This window comes from Cydia fagiglandana, chromosome 4, assembly GCF_963556715.1.
Source record: "Cydia fagiglandana chromosome 4, ilCydFagi1.1, whole genome shotgun sequence".
NCBI lineage: Eukaryota > Metazoa > Arthropoda > Insecta > Lepidoptera > Tortricidae > Cydia > Cydia fagiglandana.
In genome coordinates this window covers 2928886-2946310 of record NC_085935.1, presented here as the reverse complement: position 1 = coordinate 2946310, position 17425 = coordinate 2928886, and the positions used below count along the sequence as shown (strand labels likewise).

The window sequence follows — 17425 nt, the reverse complement described above, 5'->3', positions numbered from 1 at the left end:
TGTACGTTTAATTGCATATTTTAATTAAAAAATAGACAATTTGAATAATATTAATTGTAAGAACATATTAATTGATACATAAAATTAAATTATATTAAAAACTGTGAAGTTGATTTTTATTGCCGACATTAAAATTGAGCTTAAGAAAAAGGATCAAAAATGTATCCATTTTTGAACGTTTCTGAACAGTCTGTAACAAATAAACTACTTAATTTACATTTCTGGATGTTTTCCAGGTCCATATTGCTGAGGAATCAAGACAAACTAAAACTGGAACTTATAGATGATAAGTCGGCCGCCAAGAGCACCCGTGATGTACCACCGTCCAACGCACGTATATTAGGTAGGTACCTATCGACCTATGGGATTATTAAAAACGGAAAAAATCGATATTTGAGTCCATGGGCGCATGGTAGCAATCCAAGGCCCGATAGCAGAGCTAATTAAAAATGGTGGATATGGGATAGTTTGGAAGGCCACTAAGTACAAGTCCATCATTTGGAGAAATGGAGTACGGAATTTGAAACATGACAACAAAACGTGTTTCCTTTTCTCGCTCCGACATTACAAAAGATGAAACAGCAAGTGACAATATCTCTAAATAGATTCCAACAATGCATTTAAATCTTTCCACAGATTTTGAAGGAACCGAGTTAAATGTAGCATATCGTAACAAATGCGAGCTTTTGGTAATGACTTTGTATTGGAATCGAAGCGAATTGATGCGCCTGAGTTGACACATGTGTTGACTCTTAAAATAAACGGTTATCTTGGAACTTGGAGTTAGTGTGGTTCTGGTATTTGTTTATTTTGAGTTGGCATTTGACCTGTGTGAGCTGTAGAGTGTAGATGTGATGAGTGGATTATACCAAGCTTTTGAATCATCATGGGCGCGTCACCACCGCATAAAAAATGTTTGGCACATTTTTGAGCATTTTTATTATAAGTATACCTACATAGTTTGGTTTGTTTGTACACGCGGTTAAATGCTGACAGCGACCCCGCGACGTTCCATATTAGCACAATGCGGAGCCGGCATTCGTTGGTGATTTTACATAGATATACTTAACATAGTTGAGAGGCACGGCGAGAGGGAGTTGGTTTTCGATGTTATATTTTAACTCCCTTATTCATAAACGTTGACTAAAGTTGACAAGCCGATAATAATCGTTTGTCCCTTTCCATCATACGTCAGACAGGGACAAACGATTATTATCGGCTTGTCAACTTTTAGTAAACGTTTATGAATAAGGGGGTAAGTATCTACCTTATTATCACAGTTGTACAGGTCGCACAGCACGCTAGCTCGGCTCTCGCTCGCCATTTTCCGTAGCAGCACCATGGTATACTTAATAATATACTCCGTCTGGTACTCTCTTCCCGTCTTTTCTAGGTCACCTGACTGACACAAGCCTACGTCATCATGCGACAGCGCTATATGATAATATGCGATAGCGCTACATAGTTATAGCGGCCATGTTATTGTGACGTAGGCTTGTGTCACTCTGGGAAGAGAAGACCATGATTTATTAGACTATGTAGCAGCACATAGTTGAGGGGCAAGGCCGACACCCCTCCTAGTGGAAGCTGGGTCTCCTGCGCGCATGTTGGGCAGATTATGAGCTGGACGCTCTTGCCTATTATCTGGAAGGTAAAATAAAACTATCTTACCTTATTATCACAGTTGCACAGGTCGCACAGCACGCTAGCTCGGCTCTCGCCCGCCATTTTCCGTAGCAGCACATAGTTGAGGGGCAAGGCCGACACCCCTCCTAGTGGGAGCTGGGTCTCCTGCGCGCATGTCGGGCAGATTATGAGCTGGACGCTCTTGCCTGATATCTGGAAGATAAAATTATCAGCATAAAGCATATAACAAGCATATAACTACTTAGAACTGGGTAGTCTACCCAACTGTCGGGATTTGTAGATTACTAAGCTTAAGCTATGCCAAGGCTTGGTCAAATGATTCTACTAAAGCCACCCAGAACATGAATGAAGGTTGCTTTCCACGGCTTAAATGAGGTCCAATTAAGGGTTGTACGAGAGGCTTTTATCCGCGGCTGGCTCCCCGACACTGCGGGGTTGCATAATGCATCGCAGCCATAATGTGTTTTGTAGTGTTTAGTTTTAAAATATATTTTTATAATATGTATGCTAGTTTTAAGGTATTTATGTATGGGCCACTATAGTTCGTTTTTTAGCATTAGAAAGAACTCCACAGAAGTAAGCGTACAGTTTTTATCGGACTCTTTAAATGTTAATAATTTATTGTATTATGTAATGTAGAATACATATAATTTACTTCAAATTATTTCCGCTAAAAGTGCCGGATTTAGAACCACAAGCTTACTTCTGCGAAGTTCTTTCTAATGCTAAAAAAACGAACTATATTTGCCTGAAATATAGATTTCATTTCATAAAGGCAACTACCTTTCTAGTAAATATCCCGTATTTCCTCTGCTTCTGCTCCCAGCTGGCGTCGGAGCCCGAGCGCCGAGGGTCGCTCTCGTACCCTGAGCCCGCGGAGCCCCCGGACGAGCCAGGGTCCTGCTGGATTGAACCTGAAACAAGATGACGGCCTCCCATGTAGAATCAAGTACCTAATAATATAATAATTCAGCATATATACGTCCCACTGCTGGGCACAGGGCTCCTGTCATCGTGAGAGGCTAGTCTAACGCTCAAAAACCAGTGTAGGTGCGCTCTCCGATAACGCGCCTTTGTTATGCATCTGGATTAGAGTACATATTTTAGACTCGCCAGCACTCGGTAACCATAGAGAATTACACTACCTTTTTAGGGTTCCGTATACCCAAAGGGTATAACGGGACCCTATTACTAAGACTCTGCTGTCCGTCCGTCCGTCTGTCACCAGGCTGTATCTCACGAACCGTGATAGCTAGACAGTTGAAATTTTCACAGATGATGTATTTCTGTTGCCGCTATAACAACAAATACTAAAAACAGAATAAAATAAAGAATGAAGTGGGGCTCCCATACAACAAACGTGATTTTTGACCGAAGTCAAGCAACGTTGGGCGGGGTCAGTACTTGGATGGGTGACCGTTTTTTTTTGCCTTTTTTGCATTATGGTACGGAACCCTTTGTGCGCGAGTCAGATTCGCACTTGCCCGGTTTTTTTTACAGTTAGAGGCACGTGCAGTTTTACTTAACAATAGACAAAAGGATTAGCGGCTCGGGGCCTGCCTGTTACAAATTGACGATACCTACTTATCCCCCAGCGTGACTGTGACTGAATTAGTTATAGCATTTCTCATCCATATGACACAATCGTCACCAATTTTAGCCGCGTATTATTAGCGCGTGATTCAGTGAAGGTCAACGTATTTAGATGCTCCACATCCGTTGGTGTTGCCAATTCACTGACTCAGTGCGGAAGTCATTCCTCTTCAACAGATGGCGTAGTTTATACTTGGTCAAGCAGATCTTGTCAGTCGAAAAAGGCGGCAAATTTGAAAAATATAGGCGCGTATATTCTCAGAAAATTTGAATTTCGCGCATTTTTAATAAAACCGATCTATATATAATAAGTAGAGATGCAACGGATAGTTGTTTGGCCGGATACCGGATACCGGATATCCGGCCTGGACACTGGCCGAATATCCGGTATCCGGCCGCCGGATATTCGGCCGGCGGAACTATACCTACATTTCGGTTTTTCAGGTGCGCATTCTGCAGGTTTGACCTGTTTCCTAGTAAACGTTCGCGCGGGCTCATTTCTAGGTTCAAATAGAGTGCGCGTGCAAGTCAGTGGAATGATTAAATTGTTTTAAAATAATAAACAAGTACGATTATGACCGTGTCTGTTTCTTAAATTCAATTTGTTTACTCCGAAATCAAGCAATGTTACTATCCGGTATCCGGCCGGATAGAAGGTCACTATCCGGTATCCGGCCGGATAGTAAAATAGTGGCCGGATAGGCCGGATACCGGATAGTAACCGGATATCCGGTGCATCTCTAATTGACCGAAGCGAAGCGAAGGTCTACGTTTTGACTCGGGCATTTTGCTTTCGTATGTCCGGATGTTCTCCTCTACAGGTCGCAATTCTTAACCGATTCTCGTGAAATTTTGTGACCGAATTTTATGACTAAATAAAATTTTTTTGTCAATCCGGTTTTTGGAATTTTTAAAAAATGGCGGAGTCGTGATACCTGGCGCCTAAACAAATAGTCGTATCGATATCATAAGCCTATTTTCTTTTTGAAACATGTTTACAGAGTTAATAGCAAAAAATGCAGAAAAAAATTATCGCTGGTTTAGGCGGTATTTAGATATTTAATTTTAACTAATTTTAATTTGAGAAGGAGTAGCTAAATTTCGTCAACCCATCTAAGAACTATTTGGCTCAGTTTGTAAACGTTCGCTTTTTCTGTTTGCACAGAGGGTCTGGGTTCGATCCCCAGTAATTGTATGCTGGGATATTATAACTTTTTGTATTTTTTTACACATAAATTTCGTATTGTTTTTCTTTAATTTACTATACACCGTGTTTTTATTGAATTCCGTTAACTTCGGGGTATAGTTAAGTACGTTTATAAGAACTAAATGGCATAGTTAATTTTCAAAAAAAAAATTTTTTTTTGTTTTCTTTTTTGTTTTTTTTTTTTGTTTAAAAAGTAATTAAATGTAGCATATAGCGTTGTTGTAACACGGGCATTACATTTAACTCAACCAAACAATTGAAATCTGTAACATATCAATGTCATTTCGTACATCAATCGACCGAGATTGTACTTAAGTTTAGTAGCAAATGTATGAACTCATTCTAAACACTAATCAATATGTAAGCCGGCCCTAAGGCAAGTGTACACGCTTGTAGAGGCCTTATAGTAAAAAAATAAATTATGGATTATCTCCGAAATGGACTTAATTAGAACATCGGTGTCTTTGAGAAAGTTACTTGATTTAAGCTCAGGAATGCACCCTTGAAATTAACGGAAATCAAAAAAAACACGGTGTATTTAAAGCTCTTAGCACCATGTTATTTCAAGCTCTGCTCGCGAGGTCTACAGCTCAGATTAAATGTCCAAAAATTCAGAAAATTTGTATCGCTGGTTTTGGCGGTATTTAGATATTTCGTTTTTACTTGAGAATGAGTAGCTAAATTTCGTCAGCTTTAGTAAGAACTATCATGGCGCATTTTGCAAACGTTCGCTTTTTTTGTTTGCATTGGGAGGTCCCTGGTTCCATCCCCAGTAATCGTATGCTGCTACACAACTTTTTGTATTTTTTTATACTTAAATTTCGTATCAATTGTTGTTTTTTATTTTATTATTTTATTTTGAAAAGCGCGGGCTAAGCGTATTCGTTTAATTTTTGCAAGAGATGATGGCTTTTTGCGCTTTAAAGAAAATTTGATTCTTGAATATACGGCGCCCATACCTTTGGCCTCCATGCTCGTCTAGATGGCGACACCATTTTATATTTAACAATTTTTACTCATATCAGTAAAAGAACATGGGTCAAAATCATATGGCGTTCTAAAAATAAAAAAAATCATTTATCCATACATATATACATTTATTGATATTTTTTATTCATTTTCATTTTAATCCTGTATCGAAAGATGGCAGTAAATTTACAGCACTGATTTACAGTGACTACAAAATTTAGTATGACAATAACCCTCTACTATAGGGACCGTGCGCGTTGGAGGGTCTGCCATCTTGTGGCCTAAATCGGAAACATGTACATTGCCAAAGCAAGTTCTACCATCTACCGTTCTTGTAGGTACGTTTCCTAATGCATAGGTGCATAGTATAGGTTCTGTCATCTTGTGGGCTACATCGGAAGCATAAACGTCACATTTACGCCTCACGCCAAAAATCTGACGGCTCCTATGCCGCCCCCTATAGTTCACGCACGCCCCTTATAGGGACCGTGCGCGTTGGAGGGCCTGCCATCTTGTGGCCTGAATCGGAAACATATGTGCACATGTACATTGCCAAAGCAAGTGCTACCTTCAACCGTTCTCGTAGGTACGTTTTCTTGTGCATAGTAGGTTCTGCCATCTTGTGGGCTACATCGGAATCATAAACTAGACATCTACGCTTCGCGCCAAAGATCTGACGGCTCCTGTGCTGCCCCCTATAGTTCATGCACGTCCCCTATACAATCTATTCTCTTTAGAATTTAGATTAGTTAGATATTTAAATTCATACTCGAAATAAGTAAGCAAATTTCGTCAGCTCAACTAAATGCTACCATAGCGCAGTTGGAACTCTGCCGCTTATAGGCAGGGATATGGGATAGGTACCCAGTTCGATCCCCAGTAAATGCAACTTTTTTTATTTTATTTTTGCACCTGAATATCGTATTGCTGATTGATCAAGCGAGCGCGAGGTAAGCGTATTCGTTTGAGTTTTTTTTTGTTTGAACATTTTTTTTGCGGTTTAAGTTCAAGGACACGGACCGTTACGCGGGCGAAAGCGGGCGCGGTGCGCGGGGCGGCTCCGCGGCCGAGCGCGGTCGCGGTGAGTGGGGGCGGGGCGGGGTAGGTGTTAGAGTAACTAACCCGAGCGGGCAGACGCGTAAGGGCAGACGACGTTGGCGCTTGTGTTGATTTTCAGAATTTTCCAGAACAGTATTGCACTTAGATTTAAATAATAAACTGGCTTTTCTATACGGACTTCGTTGCTTAGTGAATGGAATATTGATATTATTTTGATTTAAATAATAAACTTTAGCTTTTCTTTTCGGACTTCGTTGCTTACTGAATGGAATATTGATATTATTTTGATTTAAATAATAAACTTTGGCTTTTCTTTTCGGACTTCGTTGCTTACTGAATGGAATATTGATATTATTTTGATTTAAATAATAAACTTTGGCTTTTCTATTCGGACTTCGTTGCTTACTGAAGGGAATATTGATATTATTTTGATTTAAATAATAAACTTTGGCTTTTCTTTTCGGACTTCGTTACTTACTGAATGGAATATTGATATTATCTTGAATTAAATAATAAACTTTGGCTTTTCTATTCGGACTTCGTTGCTTAGTGAATGGAATATTGGTATTATTTTGGGAATAGAAGTATATACGTTATACCTAAACAAAATGAATAATATCATAGCTAAAAGAGGGAAACTCAGTCAATTTTCTAACATTTTTACCCAGCCCCGGCAGCAATGTTTCGGGATGGCTGTCGCGGCAGTAATTTACGGCACGGCTCATGGAATTACTTTTGCGAATTTTCATATAGATGAATTACTAACATCCGGCGATACCTACTATAGGTCTTGTTTACAAAAAATGCGGAGCACGAATTTACAATGATATTTTTATCATGTTATTTAGTAGTCATCGTGCGTCTCGCTTGCGCCAATACATGTACGGACAAGAACCAGCGAAATGCACGATAACTAAATGACATCAGTTAGACGTCATTCTGATATCAGTGTACGTTTGAATTGGCCTGTTAGCCAAAAATTGTTTCGTATGTCCATCTGTTCTACTCTACTGGTCGCATTTCTAAACCAATTCCCGAATTTTGTAAGCAGGTTCGATAGTTAAGGTTTTAATTGTCAAATTAGATTCTCTAAATTCTTCTAAACAACGAAGCCATACATTTACTCAGTTTTAAGCTCAGCTCGCGAGGTCTACAGCTCACAGAGCCACTAGTAATAAGAGTTTCATTCTCAGTTTGGCATGGTTTGGCATTAAGCCCCCTCCAGACTATGTGCGTGAATCGCGGGCGAAGCCGCGAACGCGAGTGTGGAGTCTAGTTCGCTGATATGCGAAATCGACTCCAGACTCGCGTTCGCGGCTTCGCGCCGCGATTCCCGCACGAGTGTGGAGCGGGCTTTAGAGACAACCATCATAGTTTAGTTAGGTAAATAGTCGACATATTTTTCTTATGAATAAAAAATACCATGACTATGACTTAATGTTTCAATTATATTATCAAAATCAAAAACTACTATGGATCTAAAGTCCAAGCAATATCTTAGAGATATCTAACCCCTTCTTACCATCGGCCACTTAATTAGGTCTCAAACCGTTCCGTATTAAGATCTAAGTGGCCCAGTACACAATAAACCAATATACCAAGATCAATTACCTACTCTCATTTTGCAACACAAGTGTTTTCCATTCCAATCAGTTATTGCCGTCTGAGAGGTTCTGAATGAGTATAAAGGCCAGACCATACAAGACAATTTTTTGCCAATGTGATTAAATTGTCTGATCAAATCAAGTGGTGCGGACGCAAACGCCAATTTGGCTTGCCGATTTCGACCGCCGATTATTACTGATATTAACGATAAAATGGAGGTGCGGTGCCCATGCAAAACGCTACGCTTGTGACGCTAGTATATTAATTTCGCCTTTTGTTATGTTTTTAATTTAGTGCGCTCAAATATCACCATAAATATAAAATTGGTGATTAAATTGAAGATTGACAATTTGACCATCCCGTCTGGACTGGCCTTAAGAGTCATGAGAGCGTGACTCATACAATCAGTGGGAATATAACAGAAACAGATGACCAGATGAGCGCTTATTTGTGTTATTATCTCATTTATACTCCTTTGAAGAGTTAAAAGTGAAGTGATCTCAAAGAAATTGTTTAGTATTATCTAAAAATTAACGCTATCTTTTAAGATAGCGTTAATTTTTACCTTTCTTAGAAGTTCATAAATGGCAGGACAGCTAGATTAAAAGCAGTCAGTACAATTATATTTACAATACCTAATAGAAGTTTGTTAGGAGTTAAAATTATAAGGTATGGAATAGATATAGAATTGGAAATTGTTAAAGTGATTATTATTAAAACGTAAAAAAATTGTTGTCGATTTTGGGCAAAGAAAATATTGTTTTGATAAATCTTGGTTGTAAACTGTTAGTTAAGTATTTGTGCTAGTTTAATTTTTTTTTAAATACTTTGATCATCTATATTAAGGTTCATTATGGGTACAAAACATTGCCTTAGCATTGCGTGTTTTGAAAACACTTTTTTGAAACAGCCAAGACTTCGTCCATAAAAATCCGCAGAAAACTTCCACAGCTAGGTACCTATTAGTTGATTCGGACACACAAGTTCACACACAGAATAGTAGATTGTTAACCAAGGGTGGAAAGTGATCCATTTCACCCGAGATATTTTGGCGCTCGAACGAAGAGAGAGCGCCTAAATATCTTTGCTGTTGTTCGTAGTAAAAATTAAAAAAAAATTACTTTCCACCCGGTTATCAGCCTATGAAAGGTGAACTTTCCGAACAGGAGAGATGAAAACAATTTTGTCTGTGTACACATCCATCACATTACGCAACCGCAAAGTAAACAAATGAACTTTCTATTTGTTTACAGTTTGCGTGTCACCCGGGAGGCGGGTATTTCTGGAACGCATTAGTATGTTCCGGTGATCTCGTAATAGCTGGTTTGTTAGTGCACGCCGTTGTATGGGAACCTTGCAATTTGCGACTATGCGCTGAAACTTGGCACAGTTGGTTCTTAGCTGGTCTTGAGCAGATACAGACCGGGAGACGTCAATACACTTCGGTCGTGTTTCAATTTACCGCCACTCGTTGCGAATTTCCTAATTTTCTCACTTATGTCGTGTGAGAATTCTGTCGTAAGCTGTCGTGAGATACCCATGCCTCGACTTATTTTGCTCTTGCATTTTGTTCATAAACCCTGACTTTTAGAAAAAATGTGTCACGTTGAATGAAATGTCATATACAAAGTGACCCATTTTAATTGGTCTGCAGTGTGTGTCTCGTTGCGTGGATCGATCAGTGCTTGATCCGATTTAGCCCGGGAGCTAGGTCGCGTAGGGCTTCTGTCTCCATTTAACTAGGTAAGGCGGACTTCACATTGGTGCCGCAACCGCGGCGCCAGTATGGTAACCGCCTAACGCAGTCATACTCAACCTTTTTTATGGGGGTTACAGATAGAATCAGAAGCAGAATCAGAATCAAGGATTTTATTCGTGGTAAATTTAAAACTAAGATTACATACAAGAGTACATATAACTAAAAAACTACAAATATGAATAAGATTGGTAAGCGTTAAAGTTTACCACGAAATGAGCTCGCCTCAGCATAATACTGACCCGAAGGATCAGCTGATCTTCCAGCGAATACGGTTTTACCTTGTACCTAATAGTCTCTCTAGGCGGGCTGTAAGATGAATTTGATTAATTAAAGGTGATCGGGTGGCAATAAGGATCTATAGTGTCTATACTAAGATCACCTCGCAGGCCACCTAAAAAAGCCCGGCGGGCCGCAGGTTGAGTATCGCTGGTCTAACGCCTTTAACGAGGGGGGAGACACTCCTGACTTCGGGCAAACTCGGCTTCGTTCGGCTCAGCATTGCTCCGAGCAATTATTAGGGTTGACACAACTTGACGTCCCTTTGCGTGCACGACCACACCATAAGTAGTTAAGATAATTACTTGATTTTTGACAATCCTAAATAGTCGAAGGATAGTGCCATCACAGTGTCATAAGTTAGAAAGGGGTATCATGATTCGACCCTGAATCGCTGTCAGTTTGTACGCCACGGTTGTACGTATAATAAAAATTCCTTCTTTCATAACAGCAATATATTTCTTGATCACAATATTCCGTTACAGTTCAATCTCCAATCCTCTCACTTCACAATCGTCCTCCCTTCACCTCTGCCCGTAACCGAATGCCCGTTAACCGCCATGCCAGTCGTCTTTTATTCTTTCTTCCAACTACCTTCTATTTACAAAGGTCAACTATCAATCACGTTACTTTTAAATTTATTAAATTATAGATTACCAATGATTATTCAACTCTTTATTTCATTAAATCTGTTTCTAATAATTAGTAATTTTAATGAATCTTACACTCGCCCATCCTGACATTGTGCATGTCCTCATGCACAGTCATACTAATCGCGTCTGTCATCTAATCTTACACTCGGCATGTCAAATCATCGGGCATTCAGTAAGAAAATTATTAATGCTTTATTACCCATTTAATACAATTTCTTTGTCTGTCTATATACATTTTTCTTATTATTTATTGAATTAATCTATATCTTCGCATAATAATTTCAAATCCAATAAATCCATCTAAATATATAAGTTTCTATTCAATAATTATACAACAATATATCATATTTTTTATGCATCAATACATATAAAGTACATTACTTAACATATTCGACTGCTGTGTTTTTTTTTTACTCATTATTTCTCGTGTTTTTTTTTTATTCCGTTTTTTTTTCCACTCTCATGACACAAACGTGTCTCACAACATACCATTTTTTTAATCAAATTTTACGTGTAGCACATTATTTCTCTTGTTTTTTTTTGATTCCATTTTTATTTTTTTAATGTGCTACTTACTGAATCACTCTCATGACACAAACGTGTCTCATCACAACATAACATCCTCTATTTCCGTCTTTTTTTTTTTATCATTACCATATATCCGTGCCTCCATCCATAGCAAATAACTAATTCAATAATCTATTAATTCAAAAATTCAATAATCCAATAATTCTTTAATTCTTTAATTCTTTAATTCAAAAATCCAATAATCCAATAATTCTTTAATTCTTTAATTCAATAATCCAATAATTCTTTAATTCTTTAATTCTTTAATTCAATAATCCAATAATTCTTTAATTCTTTAATTAAATAATCAAATAATTCTTTAATTCTTTAATTCAATAATCAAATAATTCTTTAATTCAATAATCCAATAATTATTTAATTCTTTAATTCAATAATCCAATAATTCTTTAATTCTTTAATTCTTTAATTCAATAATCCAATAATTCTTTAATTCTTTAATTCAATAATCCAATAATTCTTTAATTCAATAATCCATTAATTCTTTAATTCAATAAACCAATAATTCTTTAATTCAATAATCCAATAATTCTTTAATTCAATAATCCAATAATTCTTTAATTCAATAATCCAATAATTCTTTAATTCAATAATCCAATAATTCTTTAATTCAATAATCCAATAATTCTTTAATTCAATAATCCAATAATTCTTTAATTCAAAAATCCAATAATCCAATAATTCTTTAATTCTTTAATTCAATAATCCAATAATTATTTAATTCAATAATCCAATAATTCTATAATTCAATAATCCAATAATTCTTTAATTCAATAATCCAATAATTCTTTAATTCAATAATCCAATAATTCTTTAATTCAATAATCCAATAATTCTTTAATTCAATAATCCAATAATTCTTTAATTCAATAATCCAATAATTCTTTAATTCAAAAATCCAATAATCCAATAATTCTTTAATTCTTTAATTCAATAATCCAATAATTCTTTAATTCTTTAATTCTCTAATTCAATAATCCAATAATTCTTTAATTCTTTAATTAAATAATCAAATAATTCTTTAATTCAATAATCCAATAATTCTTTAATTCTTTAATTCAATAATCCAATAATTCTTTAATTCTTTAATTCAATAATCCAATAATTCTTTAACTCTTTAATTCAATAATCCAATAATTCTTTAACTCTTTAATTCAATAATCCAATAATTCTTTAACTCTTTAATTCAATAATCCAATAATTCTTTAATTCAATAATCCAATAATTCTTTAATTCAATAATCCAATAATTCTTTAATTAAATAATCAAATAATTCTTTAATTAAATAATCAAATAATTCTTTAATTCAATAATCCAATAATTCTTTAATTCTTTAATTCAATAATCCAATAATTCTTTAATTCTTTAATTCAATAATCCAATAATTCTTTAATTCAATAATCCAATAATTCTTTAATTCAATAATCTAATAATTCTTTAATTCAATAATCCAATAATTCTTTAATTCAATAATCCAATAATTCTTTAATTCAATAATCCAATAATTCTTTAATTCAATAATCCAATAATCCAATAATTCAATAATTCTTTAATTCAATAATCCAATAATCCAATAATTCTTTAATTCAATAATCCAATAATTCTTTAATTCTTTAATTCTTTAATTCTTTAATTCTTTAATTCTTTAATTCTTTAATTCTTTAATTCTTTAATTCTTTAATTCTTTAATTCTTTAATTCTTTAATTCTTTAATTCTTTAATTCTTTAATTCTTTAATTCTTTAATTCTTTAATTCTTTAATTCTTTAATTCTTTAATTCTTTAATTCTTTAATTCTTTAATTCTTTAATTCTTTAATTCTTTAATTCTTTAATTCTTTAATTCTTTAATTCTTTAATTCTTTAATTCTTTAATTCTTTAATTCTTTAATTCTTTAATTCTTTAATTCTTTAATTCTTTAATTCTTTAATTCTTTAATTCTTTAATTCTTTAATTCTTTAATTCTTTAATTCTTTAATTCTTTAATTCTTTAATTCTTTAATTCTTTAATGCTTTAATTCTTTAATTCTTTAATTCTTTAATTCTTTAATTCAATAATTCAATAATTCAATAATTCAATAATTCAATAGTTCAATAGTTCAATAGTTCAATAGTTCAATAGTTCAATAGTTCAATAGTTCAATAGTTCAATAGTACAATAGTTCAATAGTTCAATAGTTCAATAGTTCAATAGTTCAATAGTTCAATAGTTCAATAGTTCAATAGTTCAATAGTTGAATAGTTCAATAGTTCAATAGTTCAATAGTTCAATAGTTCAATAGTTCAATAGTTCAATAGTTCAATAGTTCAATAGTTCAATAGTTCAATAGTTCAATAGTTCAATAGTTCAATAGTTCAATAGTTCAATAGTTCAATAGTTCAATAGTTCAATAGTTCAATAGTTCAATAGTTCAATAGTTCAATAGTTCAATAGTTCAATAGTTCAATAGTTCAACAGTTCAACAGTTCAACAGTTCAACAGTTCAACAGTTCAACAGTTCAACAGTTCAACAGTTCAACAGTTCAACAGTTCAACAGTTCAACAGTTCAACAGTTCAACAGTTCAACAGTTCAACAGTTCAACAGTTCAACAGTTCAACAGTTCAACAGTTCAACAGTTCAACAGTTCAACAGTTCAACAGTTCAACAGTTCAACAGTTCAACAGTTCAACAGTTCAACAGTTCAACAGTTCAACAGTTCAACAGTTCAACAGTTCAACAGTTCAACAGTTCAACAGTTCAACAGTTCAACAGTTCAACAGTTCAACAGTTCAACAGTTCAACAGTTCAACAGTTCAACAGTTCAACAGTTCAACAGTTCAACAATTCAACAATTCAACAATTCAACAATTCAACAATTCAACAATTCAACAATTCAACAATTCAACAATTCAACAATTCAACAATTCAACAATTCAACAATTCAACAATTCAACAATTCAACAATTCAACAATTCAACAATTCAACAATTCAACAATTCAACAATTCAACAATTCAACAATTCAACAATTCAACAATTCAACAATTCAACAATTCAACAATTCAACAATTCAACAATTCAACAATTCAACAATTCAACAATTCAACAATTCAACAATTCAACAATTCAACAATCCAACAATCCAACAATCCAACAATCCAACAATCCAACAATCCAACAATCCAACAATCCAACAATCCAACAATTCAACAATTCAACAATTCAACAATTCAACAATTCAACAATTCAACAATTCAACAATTCAACAATTCAACAATTCAACAATTCAACAATTCAACAATTCAACAATTCAACAATTCAATAATTCAATAATTCAATAATTCAATAATTCACTAATTCAATAATTCAATAATCCATTAATTAAATAATCCAATAATTCAATAATCCAAGAATTCAATAATCCAATAATCCAATGATCCAATGATCCAATGATCCAATGATCCAATGATCCAATGAACCAATGATCCAATGAACCAATGATCCAATGATCCAATGAACCAATAATCCAATGAACCAATGATCCAATGAACCAATAATCCAATAATCCAATAATCCAATAATCCAATAATCCAATAACCCAATAACTCAATAATCCAATAACTCAATAATCCAATAACTCAATAATCCAATAATTCAATAATCCAATAACTCAATAATCCAATAACTCAATAATCCAATAACTCAATAGTCCAATAACTCAATAATCCAATAACTCAATAATCACTAATTCAATAATTCAATAATTCAATAATTCAATAATTCAATAATTCAATAATTCAATAATTCAATAATTCAATAATTCAATAATTCAATAATTCAATAATTCAATAATTCAATAATTCAATAATTCAATAATTCAATAATTCAATAATTCAATAATTCAATAATTCAATAATTCAATAATTCAATAATTCAATAATTCAATAATTCAATAATTCAATAATTCAATAATTCAATAATTCAATAATTCAATAATTCAATAATTCAATAATTCAATAATTCAATAATTCAATAATCCAATAATGCAATAATGCAATGATCCAATGATCCAATGATCCAATGATCCAATGATCCAATGATCCAATGAACCAATGATCCAATGAACCAATAATCCAATAATCCAATAATCCAATAACCCAATAACCCAATAACTCAATAATCCAATAACTCAATAATCCAATAACTCAATAATCCAATAACTCAATAGTCCAATAATCCAATAACTCAACTAAATACTCCAATAGCTCAACTAAATAATCCTATACTCAAATCAATAATCAAATAACTCAACTAAATAATCCAATAACTCAACTAAATAATCCAATAACTCAACTGAATAATTCAATAACTCAACTGAATAAATCCAATAACTCAACTGAATAATCCAATAACTCAACTAGATAATCCAATAACTCAACTAGATAATCCAATAACTCAACTCAATAATCCAATAACTCAACTCAATAATCCAATAACTCAACTCAATAATCCAATAACTCAACTCAATAAAACTCAACTCAATAATCCAATAACTCAACTGAATAATCCAATAACTCGATAATCCAATAACTCTATAATCCATTAACTCTATAATCCATTAACTCTATAATCCATTAACTCTATAATCCATTAACTCTATAATCCATTAACTCTATAATCCATTAACTCTATAATCCATTAACTCTATAATCCATTAACTGCTTAATCCAGTAATCCAGTACCTGATTAATCCAGTAACTGATCAATCCAGTAACTGATCAATCCAGTAACTGATCAATCCAGTAACTGATCAATCCAGTAACTGATCAATCCAGTAACTGATCAATCCAGTAACTCACTAATGCGTAACTCATTAGTCCGTAACTCATTAATCCGTAACTCATTAATCCGTAACTCACTAATCCGTAACTCATTAATCCGTAACTCATTACTCCGTAACTCATTAATCCGTAACTCATTAATCCGTAACTCATTAATCCGTAACTCATTAATCCGTAACTCATTAATCCGTAACTCATTAATTAAAATAATCCAGAAATTTTATAATTCGATAATATTATACTTATCATCATATGTAGGTATTTTCATCATATCGTTATTTACTTGCCACTTAAGCGTCAGTTGCACCAACCACAATTGACGAATTGATCAACAGCAATCAGCAGAGCTTTGCAACGAACTTCTTAAAACCAAGGATACTGTACCAAAATATTCGCAGTTTAAGCAATAAACGACATCTAATTAAAATCTACAACTGAAGACGACAAAGATATACAAGCCATCCGTTCCTGTCCTGTGCGGCTTCCACGTGAAAGCGATCCTGGCCGTTGTCCTTCCGTGTTGATCTTCGAAGCCATCTCTCATTGCCTCGGCCGTGTCTGCCGCTGCTGCGGCTTCGCCGGTTGCGACTCCGCCTGTTGTTCCCTGCGACTTCGGCTTCGACGTTCTTGTCCATCATCAGATTTCGATTTTCGGTCACGCTCAGGAGTTTTCGTGCGCCGCCTGGATGTTTTTTTTTTCCTCATGGTCCATAGTCACTTCTGATGTATAATAAAAATTCCTTCTTTCATAACAGCAATATATTTCTTGATCACAATATTCCGTTACAGTTCAATCTCCAATCCTCTCACTTCACAATCGTCCTCCCTTCACCTCTGCCCGTAACCGAATGCCCGTTAACCGCCATGCCAGTCGTCTTTTATTCTTTCTTCCAACTACCTTCTATTTACAAAGGTCAACTATCAATCACGTTACTTTTAAATTTATTAAATTATAGATTACCAATGATTATTCAACTCTTTATTTCATTAAATCTGTTTCTAATAATTAGTAATTTTAATGAATCTTACATACGTGTGGCACTTTTGGGATAGCCTGGACATAGGTACACATATTGTGCACATTTTTTTGAACAAAATGTAGGAAAACGCTAGGATGATGAAAATTTGTATCGGTCATCAATTTCCAACGACTATATTTAACAGCACTCGACTGCGTTTCATTGTATTCTAATAGCTCGTAATATTTTAATGGCCGCTCCAGATGCGCTTTAAGGCTACTAGTCACTGCTA

At 34.4% G+C, this 17425-nt stretch overlaps 1 protein-coding gene across 2 annotated transcripts in view; it reads right to left on the bottom strand.

Annotated features, from left to right (window-relative positions):
- Nucleotides 1-17425, bottom strand: part of LOC134663476 (E3 ubiquitin-protein ligase TRIM45) — a 41307-nt gene that overhangs the window by 12092 nt on the left and 11790 nt on the right. For both annotated transcript variants that reach the window (XM_063519846.1, XM_063519845.1), the window contains 2 exons: nucleotides 2431-2561; nucleotides 1672-1839 (listed from right to left, as the gene is read on the bottom strand). In XM_063519846.1, coding sequence (XP_063375916.1) covers nucleotides 1672-1839; nucleotides 2431-2561 — 299 coding nt within the window. The remainder of the gene's footprint in view (nucleotides 1-1671; nucleotides 1840-2430; nucleotides 2562-17425) is intronic.